This window comes from Euleptes europaea, chromosome 20 (genome assembly GCF_029931775.1).
Source record: "Euleptes europaea isolate rEulEur1 chromosome 20, rEulEur1.hap1, whole genome shotgun sequence".
Taxonomy (NCBI): Eukaryota; Metazoa; Chordata; class Lepidosauria; order Squamata; family Sphaerodactylidae; genus Euleptes; species Euleptes europaea.
In genome coordinates this window covers 13542526-13562925 of record NC_079331.1, presented here as the reverse complement: position 1 = coordinate 13562925, position 20400 = coordinate 13542526, and the positions used below count along the sequence as shown (strand labels likewise).

General features: G+C 47.3%; 1 protein-coding gene across 1 annotated transcript; it reads right to left on the bottom strand.

Annotated features, from left to right (window-relative positions):
* Nucleotides 1–2714: 2714 nt before the first annotated feature.
* On the bottom strand, nucleotides 2715–18492 carry LOC130492321 (protein Mis18-alpha-like). Its single transcript, XM_056866120.1, has 5 exons — nucleotides 18276–18492; nucleotides 17271–17337; nucleotides 14183–14305; nucleotides 12214–12307; nucleotides 2715–2795 (listed from the first exon to the last, which is right to left on the bottom strand). The coding sequence occupies exons 1-5, from the start codon at nucleotides 18490–18492 to the stop codon at nucleotides 2715–2717; spliced, it is 582 nt and encodes a 193-aa protein (XP_056722098.1).
* Between the last annotated feature and the right edge of the window lie 1908 nt (nucleotides 18493–20400).

Here is a 20400-nt window from a genome sequence, read left to right as displayed (position 1 = left end):
AACCTGTCACAGACAGGCAGAGCCTGGTTTCAAGATTGCTTGACAAGGGACCAGTGCAGTCAAGTCTTATCCCAGCGCACCTTCCTCCTCACCAGTCAGAGAGGGTAAGCGGCAGCGACACTGTGCAGGCGCACTGGTCAAGGAGACATTGCCAGCTATTGGAACGAGAAATGTTTGCCTTCACGCCCAACCTTCGACCTCTCGCTTGAGTACCTTTGGACATATTTCTGGACACGACGGATGATGCGAACAACATGCAGGCATTCGAAAGTGCACCAAGAGGGAACTGAAGATCAAATTGCACGTTACTTTGATAAAGATTGCGCCATTGCCGTACGCGGCATTTTAACCAAATAATGACAGCAAAAGAACACCCCAAGGAGCTTAAAGCCTGAAGGCCAAAACAGCCATGACGGCAGGAGACCCGGGACCAGATCTCACCCGGAATTTTTGAAGGCTAGCAACTGCGGAAGGAGGGCCTGATTCAGATTTGTGCCATGTCACAAGGCGTTGCCGACAAGGAGGGGTTTGAGCCTGTTGGGAGAGAAACAGCAGCATTTCCGGGGGAAGGGGGGGATGGGCAGAGAGATGGGAGCCCTTTGGGCAACTGTAGGCAAAATAACTGGAAGAGTGAAGATGAGGTGCCAAAGCATCCTTTCGCAAGACAGAAGCCAGATTAAGGGGTTAGAGAGGCTTCCAAAATTCTACATATCCAACCACCCCCCCTCCAAGGTTAGGACTTTCAAAGTGGCTTTGTTTCTACAGTATAGTCACACTGCTCCATTGTTTTAGTTGTACAGAGGGCTGGACGCATGCCAGCTGCTACCGCAGGGGTACACAGTAGGGGTGGTGCCCGTTGGTGCCATGGCGCTCACATATGCTGGCCATAATTAGACAAGGAGTTGAAAATAAAACTGCTATCATACTCCCTTGTACAAATCTATGGTGAGACCACACTTGGAATACTGTGTAGTTCTGGTCACCACACCTAAAAAAGGATATTGCAGAGCTTGAGAAGGTACAGAAAAGAGCAACCAAAATGATCAGGGGACTAGAGCAACTGCCCTATGGGGAGGGGTTAAAACACTTAGGGCTGTTTAGCTTGGAAAGAAGGTGGCTGAGGGGAGACAAGATAGAGGTCTATAAAATTATGCATGGTTTGGAGAGAGTGGACAGGGAGCAGCTTTTCTCCCTCTCCCATAATACTAGAACGCGGGGTCATCTGCTGAAGCTGGAGGATGAGAGATTCAAAACATAAAAGGAAGTATTTTTCACACAATGCATAGTTAAATTGTGGAACTCCCTGCCCCCAAATGTGGTGATGGCTGCCAACTTGGAAGGCTTTAACAGGGGAGTGGACACATTCATGGAGGAAAGGGCTATTCATGGCTACTAGTTAAAACGGATACTAGTCATGTTGCATACCTATTCTCTCCAGGATCAGAGGAGCATGCCTATTATATTAGGTGCTGTGAAACACAGGCAGGGTAATGCTGCTGCAGCCGTCTTGTTTGTGGGCTTCCTAGAGGCACCTGGTTGGCCGCTGTGTGAACAGACTGCTGGACTTGATGGGCCTCGGTCTGATCCAGCACGGCTTTTCTTATGTTCTTATGACACTTTTCTTGATGCCCGCCAACAGTTTTTTTAGAAAGTGACCAGGTAGGGCTTTTACCCAGCAAGGCTACTGGTTGGCTATTGGCAATTTAATTGGCTGTACAGTTTTAAAAAAAAAACATTAGTTTGACGACAGCTGCTATCACCGCACAAGGATCCTCACTGTGCAATTGAAGGTAAGCTGGGGCAGCCATTTTGTTGCTGGTTCTACCTCCTGCGGCAGCCATTTTGTGGCTGCGCCTGCCAGACTCTGTCAGAAGTTGAAAGGTGACCACTGGCTCACAAAGGTTGGGGACCTCCACACTACGAGTGTGAACACATGAAGCTGCCTTACACTGAATCAGACCCTTGGTCCATCCAAGTCAGTATTGTCTACTCAGACTGGCAAGCGGCTCTCCAGGGTCTCAGGCAGAGGTCTATCCCATCACCTACTTGCCTGGTCCCTTTAACTGGAGATTGAACCTGGGACCTTCTGCAAGCCAAGCAGATGCTCTGCCACTGAGCCACGGCCCCTCCCCTTGCAAATACTGCAAAGAAAATCTCGAGAAGCTCCCACATGATTGCCTCCAAATTCTTTACATTTAGTGTTTATGTCAATGTGTAGGCACACATGCCATTGGACAGATTACAAAATTGTGCTTTTTTTTGCTGTTTTACTACTGTGTTTTATTGGTAGTATAAAGTGAAGATATAAATGAACCAACGGACCTGAAAACTGGAGCTTATTGTATGTGTTCCAACTCCAAAAAATTGTCTTTAGGATTGCTCCTAGTTAAACTTGAATTCCAGAAAAGTGAAACAAAACAAAACTGTAGAACAGCTGAGAAACTGGCTGGTGAAGACCTGCAAACCCCAGCAAAAGATCCTGGGGGAGTGTGGGGTGGAGGTAATTGAATTTCCTGCATTGCGCAGGGGGTGGGACTAGCTCTACATTACTATGCCTGTTATACAGAAGCTCGCTCCTTCCGCAACTCAGCATGTTCAGTTTTCAGCAGACTGATAAAACTTCGCCAACGGGCAAAACGACTGCCACAAACTCCCAACAGTCCATAGCAAACTTAGGCATCTATACTGACTAACAGCTATAGTTACAATTCATTTCAGCCATTACTGGGAAAAGATGCAGAACTCGATTCGATTAGAGATAACCGGTGCTCCATCACCTTCAGAGAGGTCATTGCCTATTAAAGAAAGAAGAAATCACTTTAATTTACATTACATGTTACTTTACTTGTATTGTTATTGCACCAGAAAAACATTACCTGTTAATTTATGTGGGTCCCAACACAGCACCCATGACTAAATCGTTAGGCTATATCCCCGTCACTATAGCCAGAGGCCTCCTGTCCCTTCAAGAAGCCACCGATGATCAGAAGACTGTGCATATTAATCCAGCTGATCATCCTTGCCTTTGCAGATGTGGCTGGTAAGGTGAGAAACTGACAAAACAGATTTTCTATTGGGGACTGTGTTCACACCACTCTTCAGACAGCACTATCTAGAAAGACATGTATGGATGTACGCAGAGTTAAATGGTGGAACTCCCTGCCCCAGGATGTGGTGATGGCTGCCAACTGGGAAGGCTTGAAGAGGGGAGTGGACATGTTCATGGAGGAGAGGGGTATTCAGGGCTACTAGTGTCACGGTCTCTGACATAATTATGGTATTCTGTGAACATGTGCAGAAACTGAGCCACTGCAGAGGTTTGTATAACGAAAAGCCTGTGTAATGCAAACAGGCTGACAGAATTCTCTCAAGGTCAGCTCTTTCAAGAGCTAACTATGTCACTCTGATCTTGTCCTTGAAGGGGGAAGAGCAGAGCACCTTCCATCTATCAGTCAGATGTAACTAAAATCACCCTTTCTGACTCAGCTGCCAGATGTCAGAATCTCACAAGCAGAACACTTTTGCCCTTCTCAAGGTCTCAAGATATCTTAATGTGCTAAGAGTGCATTAATAGCTTAAACTGTGCTTTTTATAACTTAAAGGCATTAAAGGTTCCTGCGGTCCTATCAAGTAATATGCTTTCTTGCCTTCTGTAATCTGCTCAAGGCTGTGTATTACTAACAGATGGTCACAAAGTGACAATGTAAACAATAATTGTGTTTTATGAGTTACAGTTAAACGTTGTGCTACAGATTTCTAAGTAGTCTCATTTAATGCATATTGTCCTAACGAAGAGGATGGTATAAACATTATGTATATAATGTGATCATGAAACTCAGAAATGAGTGTTTATACTTTAAGCAAAATAGACTGAAATGTCAGGCTGCTATCTCGGTTTCGTTATTGCCTCTGTCTCTGTGTTGTATTGTCTGCCCCCCAAGGTCGCATACCTAGGCCTGGGAACCCAGCTCCTGGGAAACTGTATTCAGCCTGTACGTGTAATCTCCCGCCTTTCCTGCCTTATAATATCTCCCAGCTAGTGAGCCTCTCATAGCTGTCATTTTATTCGTTTGCACTGTATGCCTAATTGACCAGTAAAAGCCATCTGTTTGGACTCTATATGACTTTGTGGTGTTTTCTGGTTCTGTGGGCCAAGGGCTGACATTATGACAGCTATCCCCTTCTCTTCACCATTCTACTAGCCAGGCTGGAGCCCAGGGGGGTTCGCCTGCCACTTGGATGGGAGCTGTGCAGCTCTCCAGGTGATCTACACCCTGGAGCCCTTCTCTGAGGATCCTACTCTGTTACAAGACTTAATCGCTGAACTTTTCCGGACGACCCGAGAGGTTTGCCGCTTGAGGGGACTGGTACAGGAACAGTGGCAATCTCTTAAAGGACGTCTCTGGATGTTAACGTCGGAGGATACTGATGCTCGTCTAGATCTTCAGGACTTGGATCAATTACTGGACGATGCCCGATTGGCGACTGAGGATTTACAAATATTAACTGGACTTTTGGATAATCTTATTTCTCGAGAAACTCTTTCTACCATGGCGGGAGCCCCACCGGAGGGTTTTTCCCTGATCCCGGATGCAGCCAGCTGTCAGGCTGAGGCCAAGCGAGTCGCTATTAGCACCGCTCTTCTCCTTGTGGAATGTACAAAGGACACCCCGGTAGCCACCTTGGCTCAAGTTTTGACCTCGACCTTCGGAGCCGAGGCACCCGCACTGGCGGTTCGAGTACAACCTCTGCTGGGCGGGGAACCCGACCCCATACTCTCACTCCTAGAGACAGAACTTTTGCCGCGCATTACGGCAGAGACTGCCCTGAGACTTGAGAACGCCAAAGTTCTTGCGGATCAGCAAGCCGCCGAAGCGGCTAAGGTCGCAAGAGAGAGAGAGGCTGCGGAAGCAGCCAGGGCGGCTGCAGCAAGGATTAGGAATCAGGCGAACGTGGACACGCGCCCTAAGGGCAATGTACTAGGGCTATCAGGTCTGTCCTTTTCCCCGGCGTTTGTCCCGTCGCGCGCGACCCAACGCGCACGCCGTTTGGCTGACCGACGTCGAGACTCAGAAGAGTCTGAAGACGAGGATTTATATGGGGATAGCTCTCAATGGGCCACAAGCTTCCGGACCAGTAAGCCTCATCTTACTGGTGGCCCAAGTGAGGAGGCTCATCTCTTAAGAGCCCAGAATCGGGAGCTCTCCGACCGTGTTGATCAACTCCAGGAAGTAATGGAACGTATGCTTCAGGAGAACAGGCAATTACAACAAACCCTGATAGCTCTGAGACAGCCCGTTCCGATACCGGGTCAGGGGGTACCCGTACAGCCACCCGCTAATGTGCCTGCTCCACCCTTGCCTCCTGGAGCTCCTGTTGCTCCTCCGCCCGGACCACCCGTGCAACCACCCGCTAATGTGCCTGCTCCACCCTTGCCTCCTGGAGCTCCTGTTGTCCCTCCGCCCGGACCACCCGTGCAACCGGGTCAACCTGCGCCCGGTCCTTGGAAGCAACTCAAATTGAGGACTACGTATGACGGATCTCTCGAGACTTTGCCTTGTTTCTTGCATCAAGTGGACAGTTATATGCGAGAACAAGGACAACTTTTCCCCACGGAAGACAGCCGGGTGCGTTACGTAGCTTCCCTTCTGACAGGTAAAGCGGCTGACTGGATGGTCCTCCAGTTTGACACCCGCTCTCGTGCTATTCGTTCCCTCAACAACTTCATGACTGCCCTGAGAAGGAGGTTTGAGGACCCCTTCCTGGGGGAAAGAGCCAAAACGGAACTCTTACAATTAAAACAAGGCTCTGCTACAGTTCGAGAATTTGCCGATGAATTTCAACGACTGGCAAGTAAAATTGTAGGTTGGCCCGAGACCACCCTGATCCATCATTTCAGGGAAGCCTTGCATCCTGACATTCTGAACTGGTCTTACATGCGAGGCGATCCCGATACCCTCGAAGACTGGATCCTATTAGCCGAGGAAGTGGAAAGCCACCGACGCTTCATTTCTCTCGTCCGTCAAAAGCACAAGGAAAAAGGCACCCAAAAGCCTCAACCCAAGGCACCACTGCTCGTCCCACGAAATCCCCCACGTCCGCCCCAGGAACGTGAAGCCCGATTTCAGAGGGGTGCCTGTCTTACTTGCGGAGAAATGGGCCACTTTGCAGCCGTTTGCCCACGCCGCCAGGAAATATTTCGTCCCAGCACGACAACCCGCGCCCGAGGTCGTCCACCACGCAGAGGCACCGCGGCCACCCGCAGCGCAGCTCCGGGAAGACCCACACCCTCTGCACTCCATGCCGGGGACCCAGCCTCCCTGCCTACTACCAACGACCCCGCCGGGTCTCGGATTACAAGTGCCCCATTGGGGGACGATTTTCCCTCTTCGGATGAGGAAAATCCTTGGATTTCTCCAGCCTTAAACCTGGAATCTCCCCTCGACTTGTCAAAAAACGGCTCCGGTCTGTGGTGAATGGAGCGTCTCCACAGACCTCTCAGGATCTTCCTATCAAACCGAATGCTCCTACCAAAATTAAAGACGTGGACTCCACCGTCTACGTGGATGCAGTTTTACAGCAACTTAACGGTGGCCCACAAATCCCCGTCAAAGCACTAATTGACTCCGGTTGCTGTCGCACTCTCATAAGCGAAACCACTTTTGCTGCACTCAGAGCCGACTCTGAGGCTTTACCCGCCCCCGTCCAATTTGCCCAAATGGACGGAAGCCATTTCCAGGGGGGTCCAGTTGATCACCGCACCATAGGGGTGGCAATGGGAATTGGTTCCCACTGGGAACAAATAGACTTCACTATAGCCCCTATCCGATTTGAAGTGGTCTTGGGAATTAACTGGATTAAAGGACATAGTCCCAGTATTGATTGGGAAACAAACACTATCTCCTTCGCTAGTCCCACCTGCGACCAGCATCGGCAAAACTTTGCTCTGCTATATCCGCCCGTTCCAGCATTAACCTCTACTGCCCCAGCACCACCGGCTCTACCCGCTGTATACCGGGACTTTGAAGATGTCTTCGACCTTAAGGAATGTGATGCCTTACCCCCCCCACCGGGCCTCAGACTGTGCGATTGAAGTGGTAAAGGACTGCACATTAACCAAGAGTAAGATTTACCCTATGAGCGCTTCCGAGCGCACTGTCCTCCGGGACTTTTTGGACAAAAACCTCGCCAGAGGGTTCATTCGCCCTTCGAATGCCCCAAACTCGGCCCCCGCGTTTTTCGTCCGGAAAAAAGAGGGCGACCTTCGCCTGTGCATTGACTTCAGAAAGCTCAATGCGGTTACCCAGACCAATGCCTATCCTATCCCATTAATATCCGATATTTTGGGACAATTACAGGAAGGCCGTGTGTTCTCTAAATTAGACTTGGTGGAAGCTTACTACCGAGTCCGTATCCGCGAAGGGGATGAGCACCTCACTGCCTTCTCTAGCTGTTTCGGAATGTATGAATTCCTTGTGATGCCGTTCGGATTAAAAGGGGCTCCGGGGGTCTTCATGCAACTCATCAATGAAATCCTACATGACCTTCTATATCGTGGGGTGGTGGTCTACTTAGATGACATTCTCATTTATTCGAAAACTATGGACGAGCATGTGGCTCTGGTCAGGGAAGTTCTGCAACGCCTGCGTAACCATCAACTTTTCGCAAAACTAGCTAAGTGCGAATTTCACCAAAGCAAACTCACGTTTTTGGGATACATCATCTCCCACCAAGGTCTTCGCATGGACCCCGCCAAAGTCCAAGCCGTCCTCGATTGGACTCCCCCCACCAACCGGAAGCAAGTACAGCAATTTCTGGGATTTGCAAACTTCTATCGAGGATTCATCCCTAACTTCGCCCAGGTGGCTCTACCCATTACGGACCTACTGAAAACTAAAGGAAAAGTAAGCTCGGCTGCCTTGCCCTCCGCGAAAATCCTATGGACTGAGCAATGCCAAGCCGCCTTTCTGGCCCTCAAACGCCTCTTCACTTCGGAGCCGGTGCTACAGCACCCAGACCCAAATCAAATGTTCATTGTGCAAGTCGATGCTTCCGATGTAGCCATGGGAGGGGCTCTCCTCCAGCAAGGACCGGATGGTCTTCTTCACCCTTGCGCTTACTTTTCAAAAAAATTTGCGCACGCTCAATTAAACTGGCCCATCTGGGAGAAAGAGGCCTCAGCAGTTCATCATGCACTGACTCTATGGCGACAATTCTTGGAAGGGTCTAAAGTCCCCTTTGAGGTTTGGACCGATCACAAAAATCTAGCTGCCCTCACGGGGTCCCATAAGCTATCGGCGAAACAACAACGGTGGGCGGAGTTCTTTGCGCAGTTCCGTTTCACCCTGAAGCACGTCCCTGGGAAACAGAACGTTCTTGCGGATGCCCTCTCCCGTTTACCACAATATCCGGTAAAACTCGAAAGACCCACCAACTCTCTGTTCACCCCTATGCAACGTGGGGCTCTACCTATGCTGGCTGTACAAACTCGATCCCAGCATCAGCACACCTTACCCAACGTACAAGCTCCGCCAGCTCAACCGGCTGCCCAGCCGCCACCGCAACAAACCGGAGTTCCCGCCCTTCCTACCCCTCCGACCGCCCAGCCGCCTGCAGTCTGCGCGCCGCCGCACATAAGCACTAGCCCCATAACTGTTTCTAAGATCTCCATGGCCGACGGGGGGGCCCCCTCCAAAATCCCCATCTCCGAGTCCTTTTTAACTGTCCTTCGGGACCAGTGCCTTTTAGAACGTTCCGCTCATACCCTACCTCCTGGTGTTTTGGAACAAGGAGGATCCTGGTACAAGGACTCGAAATTATATGTCCCCAAGGCTCTCCGAAAGGACGTTTTACATTTAGCCCATGGAGCCAAAACAGCTGGGCACTTTGGGTTTCTGAAAACCCTTCACTTATTGCGCAGACAGTTCTGGTGGGGGGGAATGCGTTCCGACATTGACTCCTTCATCCGCAGCTGTCCCGTTTGTGCCGCTGCGAAACGATCGCAGGGCAAACCCCCGGGACTGCTACAACCTCTTGAAACGCCCAGCACACCTTGGGAAGTGATTGCTATGGACTTCATGACTGATCTCCCTCTCAGTGGGGGTAAAACTGTGTTGTGGGTTGTTACTGATTTGTTTTCTAAGCAAATACATTTGATTCCATGCGCAGGGATCCCCTCTGCTCAGAAACTGGCCCGCCTCTTCGTGACGCATATCTTTCGTTTACATTCGTTTCCGCGTAAGATAATTTGTGACCGCGGCAGTGGTTTCGTTTCTAAGTTTTGGAAAGCTTTCCTCAAGTTGGTGGGAGTGGAACAAGGGTTGTCTAGTGCATACCATCCTCAAACTGATGGTCAAACTGAACGTGTCAATGCTGTACTTGAATGTTATTTACGCTGTTATGTTAACTACCACCAGGATAACTGGGTAGAACTGTTACCTTTAGCAGAATATGCCTACAATAATGCCATGCATCAATCCACAGGTTTTAGCCCATTTTTTGCTGTGTATGGACAAGATTTCAGTCCCATCGCTCCTACAGATGATATAGAGGGGGAGGGGAACTCCGACATTGCCTCCTGGGCACACGCCCTCCGTACCACTTGGCCCTGGCTCGTTAGCAACCTCGACCGAGCCAAACGTAAATACAAAGCACAAGCTGACAAACATCGCTCCCCCGGGGGTGATCTGCAAGTGGGTACTTTGGTTTACCTTTCCACCAAAAATCTCCGTTCCACCCAACCGTGCCATAAGCTCAGTGCTAAATACATTGGCCCTTTCCCCATCACCCGGGTCATAAACCCTGTCACGGTGGAACTGGCTCTCCCCAAATCCTTGAGGCGTGTGCATCCTGTTTTCCACATTAGCCTCCTCAAACCCCATGTTGCTTCTCCACGGTGGCATCCGGACCCACCTCCTGCGCAACCCATCATGGTGGGGGGGGAGGAACACTTCGAAGTCTCCAAGATCCTTGACTCCCGTGTTCACCATGGCAACCTGCAATATTTGGTCCGTTGGAAACATTTCCCCCCTGCCTATGACGAATGGGTACGCGCACGGGATGTCTCCGCCCCCGACCTCGTCGACGCCTTTCACATTGCTTACCCAGATCGGCCAGCCCCCTTGCGAACTGGGAGGGGGCCTTGAGGGGAGCAGAATGTCAGGCTGCTATCTCGGTTTCGTTATTGCCTCTGTCTCTGTGTTGTATTGTCTGCCCCCCAAGGTCGCATACCTAGGCCTGGGAACCCAGCTCCTGGGAAACTGTATTCAGCCTGTACGTGTAATCTCCCGCCTTTCCTGCCTTATAATATCTCCCAGCTAGTGAGCCTCTCATAGCTGTCATTTTATTCGTTTGCACTGTATGCCTAATTGACCAGTAAAAGCCATCTGTTTGGACTCTATATGACTTTGTGGTGTTTTCTGGTTCTGTGGGCCAAGGGCTGACATGAAAGGAAAAGAAGCCCATATATGGTCATGGAGAGCTGAGCAGCTGTAACTAAGCCATTACTGCACTGCTCAGAATATTTGACAGAGGGAATAAAAGGTATCCCTCTTGATGGATAAGAAAGTGGGGATAAAAGATTTCTCTTCACTCTTAATGAGTCTAGAAACAGTATAAATAAAGCTAGTTAGCCCAGAGATTTAGAACCTTCCAAAAGGCTCTCAGAAAAGGCTAAATGGTATGTATGGTTTAAATACTTTACTCTAGACTGTGAATTAGATACTTTGAACTAAATCAGAATAATTTGACTGTTATATTTTATAAGTTGGATTTTGCAACTGAATAGTATGTAAGACTTGCTTGCTTTTACTGCATACATTATAAATACATACATTGTATTTTGACAAGTTTTTATAGAAGTGTTAAAGACTTGATAATCTGCATTTATACATATTTTACTAGAAGTATATCAATAAAAAGACTTGCTTTTTAAAAGTAAGTAAAGTGGTTGAGTCCTGCTTACTCAATGATTGGCTGAATAAGATACCTTCACTTCTCAGTAAGTGAAACATTCTAAGAGCCTGTCATCTGAACAGCACGACCCGCTTCACTAGTTAAAATGGAGACTAGGCATGACACATACCTATTCTCTCCAGGATCAGAGGAACATGCCTGTTATATTAGGTGTCGTGGAACACAGGCAGGATAATGCTGCTGCAGCCATCTTGTCTGTGGGCTTCCTAGAGGCACCTGGTTGGCCACTGTGTGAACAGACTGCTGGCCTTGATGGGCCTTGGTCTGATCCAGCATGGCTTTTCTCATGTTCTTATGTATTTGATTTCTATCCCACCCTTTTCCAACAGGGGCGCTATCAGCAATAAAATCATACACAACTGATCCACAAAAAATATACTCATAAAACACATACATATGTATTTATGTGGTGGAAAGTTCCGTCAAGCTGACTCACGGCAACCCCGAAGGGTTGTCAGGGCAAGAGACGCTCAGAGGTGGTTTGCCATTGCCTGCTTCTGTGTGGGGTGAGAGGAGCGGGGAATCAATCTAATCCAGATTAGAGTCTGCCGCTCTTAACCACTACACTGCTCTGGCTCTCATTTCAAACCTCAGTAACTGGAGGCGGCGCCCTAGCAATAAATTCCCTCCTTTACCTCATTTCGCCAGTCTAAAGGGAATCACCAAACATGGGTAAAATTTCCAGGAGCAATGTCAGGACCAACCAGTTCAGTTAGATCAACAGCGGCTGCCTTGATTCAGACATCACACAAACCTATAGCGTATTCAAACTAATTATAGTTTAAGATGACGGTCTGGAAATCCGCTTCACTTTACTAACTCTCAGAACAGAATCTAAAAACACGGTTTAAAGTTTATTAGCCACAGTTAGTCTTAACTATGGTTTCTTATGATGTACGAACTCAGTAAACCTGCTTTCACACATGCCGAATAACGCACTTTCAATCCACTTTCAATGTACTTTAACGATCATTTGCAAGTGGGTGTTGCCATTTCGCACAATAAAATCCAGCTGCAAAGTGGACTGAAAGTGGATTATTTGGCATGCATGAAAGCGCCCATAGTGTTAACATGACAAAACCAGAAGCAAAAAAAAATTGCAATAAAGCAACTATAAAATGTAAATAAATGTGTTTTAACATTTGATAAGGTCCTATATCTGCAACCTTGTTTCTCAACAAGAGATTTGAAGGACTTCCACCAGTAACAAGCCAAGCATGAAAACCGCTGTCTCCTTACCCTTTCTAGTGATTCTTCCAAAACGGCTTTACTTTCAAGGGTCAGAGGCTCTTCGTCCACATCAGCTTTTTGTTCTGCGCTTCCTAGAGTATAACTTGGACATTCGGCAGTTATTAGGAGCATGACTATCGTCTAGTTAAAGCAAGAAGTTTGACAAGGTCTCAAATTAAGTCACATTAAACAACTACGACAGCCGCACCAGTAGCATCTCCTGCAGCCGGGTAAGGCACCAAGCGATTGAGGTGTGCCTTACTTCAACAGGTCCTCTCCTAGTATTTTATTACAAGCCTTGAGGGCCTCAACCATAGGCAACAACTGCCATTTGCCCAGGTGAATCCACACCAGAGAATTCGCTACTGACATGTACTGCACTAGTACAGAATTAAATATAAGGGTATGATAATAAATATTATTAAAACTTTACAAACAGCATACCAAAAGTGGATAATAATCAATGTTTCTTAATGCGGTGTTACACGCTAACCAACTGCTGTACTCCCCCTTTTCATTCTTGCATTAATTTGTGTAATCCTAAATAAGCACCTATATTTGTAAAAATGTATAAGAATCACAGCTAGACAGGATCAAATCCTTTTGTTTTACTACCAGACAGCCGTCATACAAGTTTAACAGCACAGCTAATTTTCTTTTCTTTCTTTTTAAAATTATTTTTATTTTTATGGGGTACAGAAATAAAAAAGGAAAAAACAAATAGGGAAAGTATAACATTTCATTCCATTCTTTGTCCATGCCCGTTACATCCCACTTTCCTAAACTTTACCCCAACTATAGTCTCCTAAAGGGTTACAAAATATAATCGATAAGTCTGATCTCGTCATTTCCATTTCATTTCAATGATCAATAAATATGATCTCATATTATCATTCATTTATGTAAATTATCTATAGACATCCTATCTACTTATAAACTCTTACGCTTTTAAACCATTATAGCCACATCTAGTGTCCAGTTTCTAAACCCCAACTCTGCTACTAACCAGTATATAACAATATAGCTCTTTCTAATACCTATCATCATCCCCTATTTTATGCATATCTATCAAAAAACGGTTGCCATCTCAGCTTGGCACAGCTAATTTTCTAGCAGCAACATTTAAGGATAAGTTTCGTAATTCAAAGGTTGCATAAGAAAAACATGGTAACCTCACTGGTTTCACACCAGGCTTCATACAAGGCAACATCACCGCATATAACCATACCTATTTCAAGGCAAGGTGTCTTTTCTACTTAGCGCAAATGGATTGATATGCATCGGTGATGGTGACATGAAATGGTTATAACCAAGAGTAGTTATAAGAATCGGGGGGGCTAGAAGGAGGTTGCGTTCATTGCCATCTACTTAAATGCCAGCAAGGGTCAGAGACATTTCTCACTCCCCCGCTCCTCTATGTGTATCTGAATGGAAAAAATGTGTTTGAGGTTGAACCCATGCACCCAAAAAAAAAATCACACTCCTGAAATTTAAAGATAGGAGCTAACGAGTGGGGTTCCCAACTGCATAGAGAGAATATCATGTCCCTTTAGTAGAGGCTTAATGAAACGTGACCCCGATGCCCTGAAAATCTTCAGCTGCCCATTTCCACACAATAAGAACATAAGCAGTCTGTTCACACAATGGCCAACCAGGTGCCTCTAGGAAGCCCACAAACAAGACGACTGCAACAGCACCATCCTGCCTGTGTTCCACAGCACCTAATATATTCGGCATGCTTCTCTGATCCTGGAGAGAATAGATATACCTCTACAAAAATAAACCTCTACAAAAGACACAGGACATTTTTTTCCAGGCCAGTTGGCAGCCCTGGCAAGGAGTACCTCCCATCAAATTCCTTGCACAAGAGAAAGCAGCCCCGGAGCTCTGAGACTGCTACCCAAGGCCCACACTATTTAAATTCCCCAATCCAATCAGGAAAGGAATAGAAAGTTCACTTTTAAATATTATTTCTTACCTTTCAAGACAGTCAATGTTTAAACAGAACAAATCTCGTTTGTAATCGAGATGTCTTGGCGTGCATCTGTAAACGCTTCCAAGCGTCATCTTGCATCCCGAGCAAAACAAACTTTCGATAACACTAGAAAAACAAAACAATAAGAACTTAATTTGAAAAACACCATGGTTATGCTAACATGTCCTCCAGAATGTCCTATCTTTGACAGCCTTGCTCAGATCTTGCAAATTGAGTGCTGTGGCTTCCTTTATTGAGTCAATCCATCTCTTGGTGGGTCTTCCTCTTTTCATGCTGCCCTCAACTTTTCCAAGCATGATTGTCTTTTCTAGTGACTGTCTTCTCATAATGTAACCAAAATACGACAGCCTCAGTTTAGTCATTTTAGCTACTAAGGTCAGTTCAGGCCTGATTTGATCTACAACCCACTGATTTGTTTTTGGCAGTCCATGGTATCCGTAACACTCTCCTCCAACACATTTCAAAGGAATCAATGGAGCTTACAAGAATTAAAAACATTTTCATTAAAAACCAAAAATAAAACCCCAAATATATCTTATGTTACAGTTTAGAATATGGTACAAAGAGGCAGCACGTGGCTCAAAATAATAAACATCAATATCAGAAAACAATTGTGTTTGTCTTGCTGTCAAATGTATTGAAAATAGACCACCAAAACAAATGAAAAGTTGTGTCAAAACGCATACACACAATAGCCTCGCAGGGCTGAAAATATAGGAAAGCCGAACAGCTAAACAAAAATGAAGCCTCCCGGGCTGAATATAAACCAAAAAAGATATGGTTATAAGCAATACACAACAATAGTGGTGGTTATAAGCAATACACAATGGTGGTATTACAATCACAATAGTAACAAAACAAAAATGCGGTCCAAGGTGGGTCCATCGCAAAGACGCGTTTCGAATCTTCTTCAGTTTGCCGACCCAACCACTCTTAGAGAAGGAATTAGAACTTAGTAGAATGGTTCATCACATGTATAACCCCATCTGATACTACAAGATGTTAAGGTTTTTTCATGAAAATTTTCAATCCGGCCTCGGCCTTTGCTGCTTGTCAAGCAAAGGCTTTCCTATATTTTCAGCCTTTTGGCACTGCCTTAAGCTCTGCGAGGCCAGCCCTGCGAGGCTATTGTGTGTGTGTTTTTTGACACACTTTTCATTTGTTTTGGTGGTCTATTTTCAATACATTTGACAGTAAGACAAACACAATTGTTGTTTTTTAATATTGATGAGCCACGTGCTGCCTCTTTGTACAGTTACCACTATTTTCAGCATAGGTTCCGTCTTTCTCCAGTTTAACAGTTTAGAATACAGCAATGTTCTCCTTCCTGCCTGCACAAGTGAGAGAAGTGTCGTTCTCACAATCACAACAGAAAAAAGTAGTTTCACTATCTCAGTATCACTATCTCAATATCACACTGAAATAACATTCCTTCCTATGAGTAGTATAGATATTCACAAGCACTAGATAGACATGAGCAGATTTTGGCCTGCCGGCTATGTTGCAGTGCCTAAGGTCGGTGGTTACATCTGAACAAAAGGTAAGGATGAACTGTCTATGAAGAACCCCTCTTGAACTCTTTGGTCTACGTATAGTGAGAACCATATCATGATTTACATGCCCACCCAATAGCTGTAGAGTGTTGTTGTTTTTTGCCTGATTCATTTTTTGACTACTAAATATATCACTTTCCAGTTCCTAAATTTAATTGCAAAAAATCCCCAAAAAAGCAACCCTAAGCATGTTACTGCTTCAAAATAAATATAGAGAGAATTAGAAGAAGAGTTGGTTTTTATATGTCGACTTTCTCTGCCACTTAAGAGAGACTCAAACCGGCTTACAATCACCTTCCCTTCCCCTTCCCACAACAGACACCCTGTGAGGTAGGTGGGGCTGAGAGAGTATGACTGACCCAAGGTCACCCAGCTGGCTTCGTGTGTAGGAGTGGGGAAATGAATCCAGTACACCAGATTAGCCTCTGCCGCTCATGTGGAGGAGTGGGGAATCAAACCCGGTTCTCCAGATCAGAACCCACCACTCCAATCCACCGCTCTTAACCACTACACCACACTGGCTCTTTAAAGCATCAAAAGCTGGTATAAACGCAGTGGCTAAGACTTGAGTTACAAACCAGAAAGGCCATAATTCAAACCGCAACTCTGTCATGAATTCATTATGTGACTTTAGGTAAGTCATGTTCAGGCTTCCCCTCCCATGAGGATTATGCTACCACAAGACATTGCCTGATGCATTGCGATATTGTGAGTTACATTTTGATAAGGAAAATCTTTGAACCAGACTGCTTACCTTCCCTTGAGGTTTTTAAGCAGAGGCTAGATGGCCATCTGTCAGCAATGCTGATTCTATGACCTTAGGCAGAACATGAGAGGGAGGGCATCTTGGCCATCTTCTGGGCGTGGAGTAGGGGTCACTGGGTGGGGGGAGGTAGTTGTGAATTTACTGCACTGTGCAGGGGGTTGGACTAGATGGCCCTGGTGGTCCCTTCCAACTCTATGATTCTATTACTTTTTTATCTTTTTGTATATGTATTTTAGCTTGGTCTTAATTATTTGTTTTGGGTTAGTTTTAATGGTTTTTAACACGCCTATATATTTTTATACCTGTTAACTTCCTGGGTGGCCCTGATGAGAGCAGAAAGGCAGGTATAAACTCAACAAATTAACTAAAAAAGCGACTTCCTTCTCCCCCTGCCTCTAAGTATCTCTCCCCACTGGGAACCCAGTGGCCTGCACCATTCTCTCCTTTTCCCTTTTCTCCTCCCAACAACAAACCTGAGGCAGGTTAGGCTGTGTGTGACTGGCCCAATGTCACCCAGCCAGCTTTCAGGGTGGAATGGAGATTCAAATCCGGGTCCTTCCAGATCCCAGTCCAACACTCAAACCACACCACTCAGTTGGCGACATGAGCCCAAACAAGATCTTTACTATCTCGTATGGGTTTTTAAAAGCGAACTAAATCTTTGAGGTAAAAAGGATGCACTAGCTAATCCAGCGGGAAGGTCTGCTATAAGGCAGATTGAACTTTTCGTTGGAAGCTGGAGATTGCTTACCAACCACGCTCTTCTGGCCTGCTTGAAAGCTTCTGCTCTTTGTCCACTGCAACAACGTGAGAAACACCTGACAGGGAAAGATACAAATAAAAAACAAGACCCCATCAAAATAAAATGCGCTAATATCATTGAACACTCCGCCCAGTGACATTACCATGCACTTACATGGAACAGCAAGGCATGGCAAAGCATAACAGCTACCGTCTTCCATTGCATATTATTCCACTACATATGGCTCAAAACGCTATTGCCTTCTATTGCACATTATTCCACATCATACGGCTCATAACTGCTATTGCCTTCTATTGCACATTATTCCGCTACATATGGCTCATAACTAATATTACCTTCTATTCGTTATTCCACCATATATGGCTCATAACTGCTATTACCCTCTATTGTTCCTTATTGTTATATATGGCTCCTAACTACTACTGTCTTCTATTGGACATTATTCTGCTATATATGGCTCAAAACTGCTATTGCCTTCTATTACTCATTATTCCACTATATATGGCTTCTGTCTTTTATTGGACATTATTCTGCTATATAAGGTTCATAACTGCTATTGTCTTCTATTGCACTTTATTCTGCTATATATGTGGCTCATAACTACTATTGTCTTCTATTGCACTTTATTCTGCTATGTATATATGGCTCATAACTGCTATTGTCTTCTATTGCACCTTATTCTGCTACACACTTGGTTCATAACTACTATTGTCTTCTACTGCACATTTTTCTGCTATATATGTGGCTCATAACTGCTATTGTTTTCTATTGCAGTTTGTTCTGCTATAGCACGGGTGGGGAACGTCAGGCCCGTGTAGAAACGTATTGGCTGGCTAATTTTTAAGTTGATGATTTTGTATGGCCCGCGAACGATGTTATAAACATCCAAATGGCCCTTTCTTTCCCCCCTCTAAAAATCCCCCCCAGAAAACGAAAAGAACAAGGGGCAAACGAGCCGAGGGGAGCCTTTCCTCCCGCCCCCGGCGCGCTCACCCCTGAGGAGGAGGCCGCGGGAGGCCTCGTCGTTGGCTTCCCAGGCCAGGGTGTCTCCCACCACCCGCCTACAACCGCCGCACAGCAGCACCATCGGCAGCGGCTCTTCGCGGGCCGCCGCCTTGGCCGGGGCTTCCGTGTCTTCGCTGCCCGGGGACCGTATCACGGACAAGGAGGTCTCTTCAGCAGAGCAGGGCGGCGACGGCACCGCCGCCATGGCCGTTCAAACCACCCGCCTCGGCAAGGACGGTCTTTGTGCGCATGCGCCGCCTCCGCTTAACCGTTTCGCCGTCTTCGCGCGCATGCGCCCCTGCCGCAGTCGCCGCCGCTACTTAACGGACTTCCCCTTCTTCGTACGCATGCGTCCCAGCCGCAGCAACAGCTGCTACTTAATACAAGTCCACGTCTTCGTGCGCATGCGCCCCTGCCGCAGTCGCCGCCGCTACTTAACGGACTCCCCCTCATATCCTACCAGAAAATATTTTTGTTAGTCTTTAAGGTGCTACTGGACTCTTGCCCTTTTCTACTTCCCCTTCTTCGTACGCATGCGTCCCAGCAACAGCTACTACTTAATACAAGGCCCCGTCTTCGTGCGCATGCGCCCCTGCCGCAGTCGCCGCCGCTGCTTAACGGACTTCCCCTTCTTCGTACGCATGCGTCCCAGCCGCAGCAAAGTCCCCGTCTTCGTGCGCATGCGCCCCTGCCGCAGTCGCCTCCGCTGCTTAACGGACTTCCCCCTTCTTCGTACGCATGCGTCCCATCCGCAGCAACAGCTGCTGCTTAATACCAGTCCCCGTCTTCGTGCGCATGCGCCCCCGCTGCAGTAGCGGCCGCTGCTTGAATATTTCATTTAATTAATTAATTCGATTTGTATCCCGGCCAAAGGCCGGGCTGAGGGCAGCTAATATCATTAATACATCTACGCGAGCATGTGCCGCCGCAGCCCCTATTTAATGTGGTTCCCCGTCTTGGTGCGCATGCGCTTCGGCAGCAACCGCTGCTTAATAGGTTCTCCCAGTTTTTTAAAAAAACAAACAAAAAGAACCCTCCCATTTTTTTTTACAAAACCATAGATAAGTCAAGGCCTAGAGCGACCAACAAAAGACGGCTTTTAATTTTTACCGGAACCCTGTGCCCCAGCGTCTTTGTTTCCCCGCCCCACAGGATACCTCACACTTCCGCCCAAAAACCGACAGCCAATTAGCAAAGCGAGATCGGGGGGGGCGGAGCCCAGCTAGTCCTCGGGACCAATGGCGAGGAGGCGCCCTGGAGCCAATGGGAGGGCGAGGTTTCGAGCGCGCCAGAGTTGGATTGGGTGGTTTGAGACGCGGAAGGCGAGGATGGCGGCCTGAAGGGACTCCCCTCCCCAAATAGTGTCTGTGGGGGGGACGCGCGGGCCAGGGGCCTGGATCAAGCCTGGAAGCAGTGGGGCTAGCCTTGGGCGGGGACAGTGGCCGGGAGGCTGAGGGGTGAGAGCCAAGTTATTGATAGGCGACTGTAGGGCAGGCTTTTGGGGGGGGTTGTAGGTAGGTAGGGCCACAGGGACATGTGGGTGAGTGGGATAGTGGACGTAGGTATGCTTGTAAAACAAGCAGAAAAGTTTGGGAAGGGTGCATTTTAGGTCGGTGCGAGCGAGTGGGAAAGAAGCAGGAAGGTTTGGCAGGGGTGCTTTTTAGGTGGGTGCCAGCGAGAGGGGGCAGCTGGCACCTCCCTGGGCACCCCAGCCAAGGAAACACCTCTCATGTGCTCGCTTTTGAAGTAAGTTCTCAGCGGGACTTATTTCCCAGTGAGCGTGCTGGAGAGGCTGTGATCCAAAGTGCTGTGGGGACAGTGGCTGGGGGCTTAGGGGGTAATCGTTGAGTTACTGCCAGTTTAGGGCAGGCTGGGGGTGGGGTAGCTAGGTAGGGCAACAGAAACATATGGGTGGGGGAGGATAGTGGACGTAGGTATGCTTGTAAAAGAAGCAGAAAGATTTGGGAAGGGTGTGTTTTAGGTTTGGTGCTAGTGAGTGGGGGCGCCTCCCTGAGCACCCCATCCAAGAAAACATCTGTCACGTGCTCACTTTTTAAGTAAGATCTCAGCGGGACTTATTTCCCAGTGAGCGTGCAAGAGCGGCTGAAAGCCC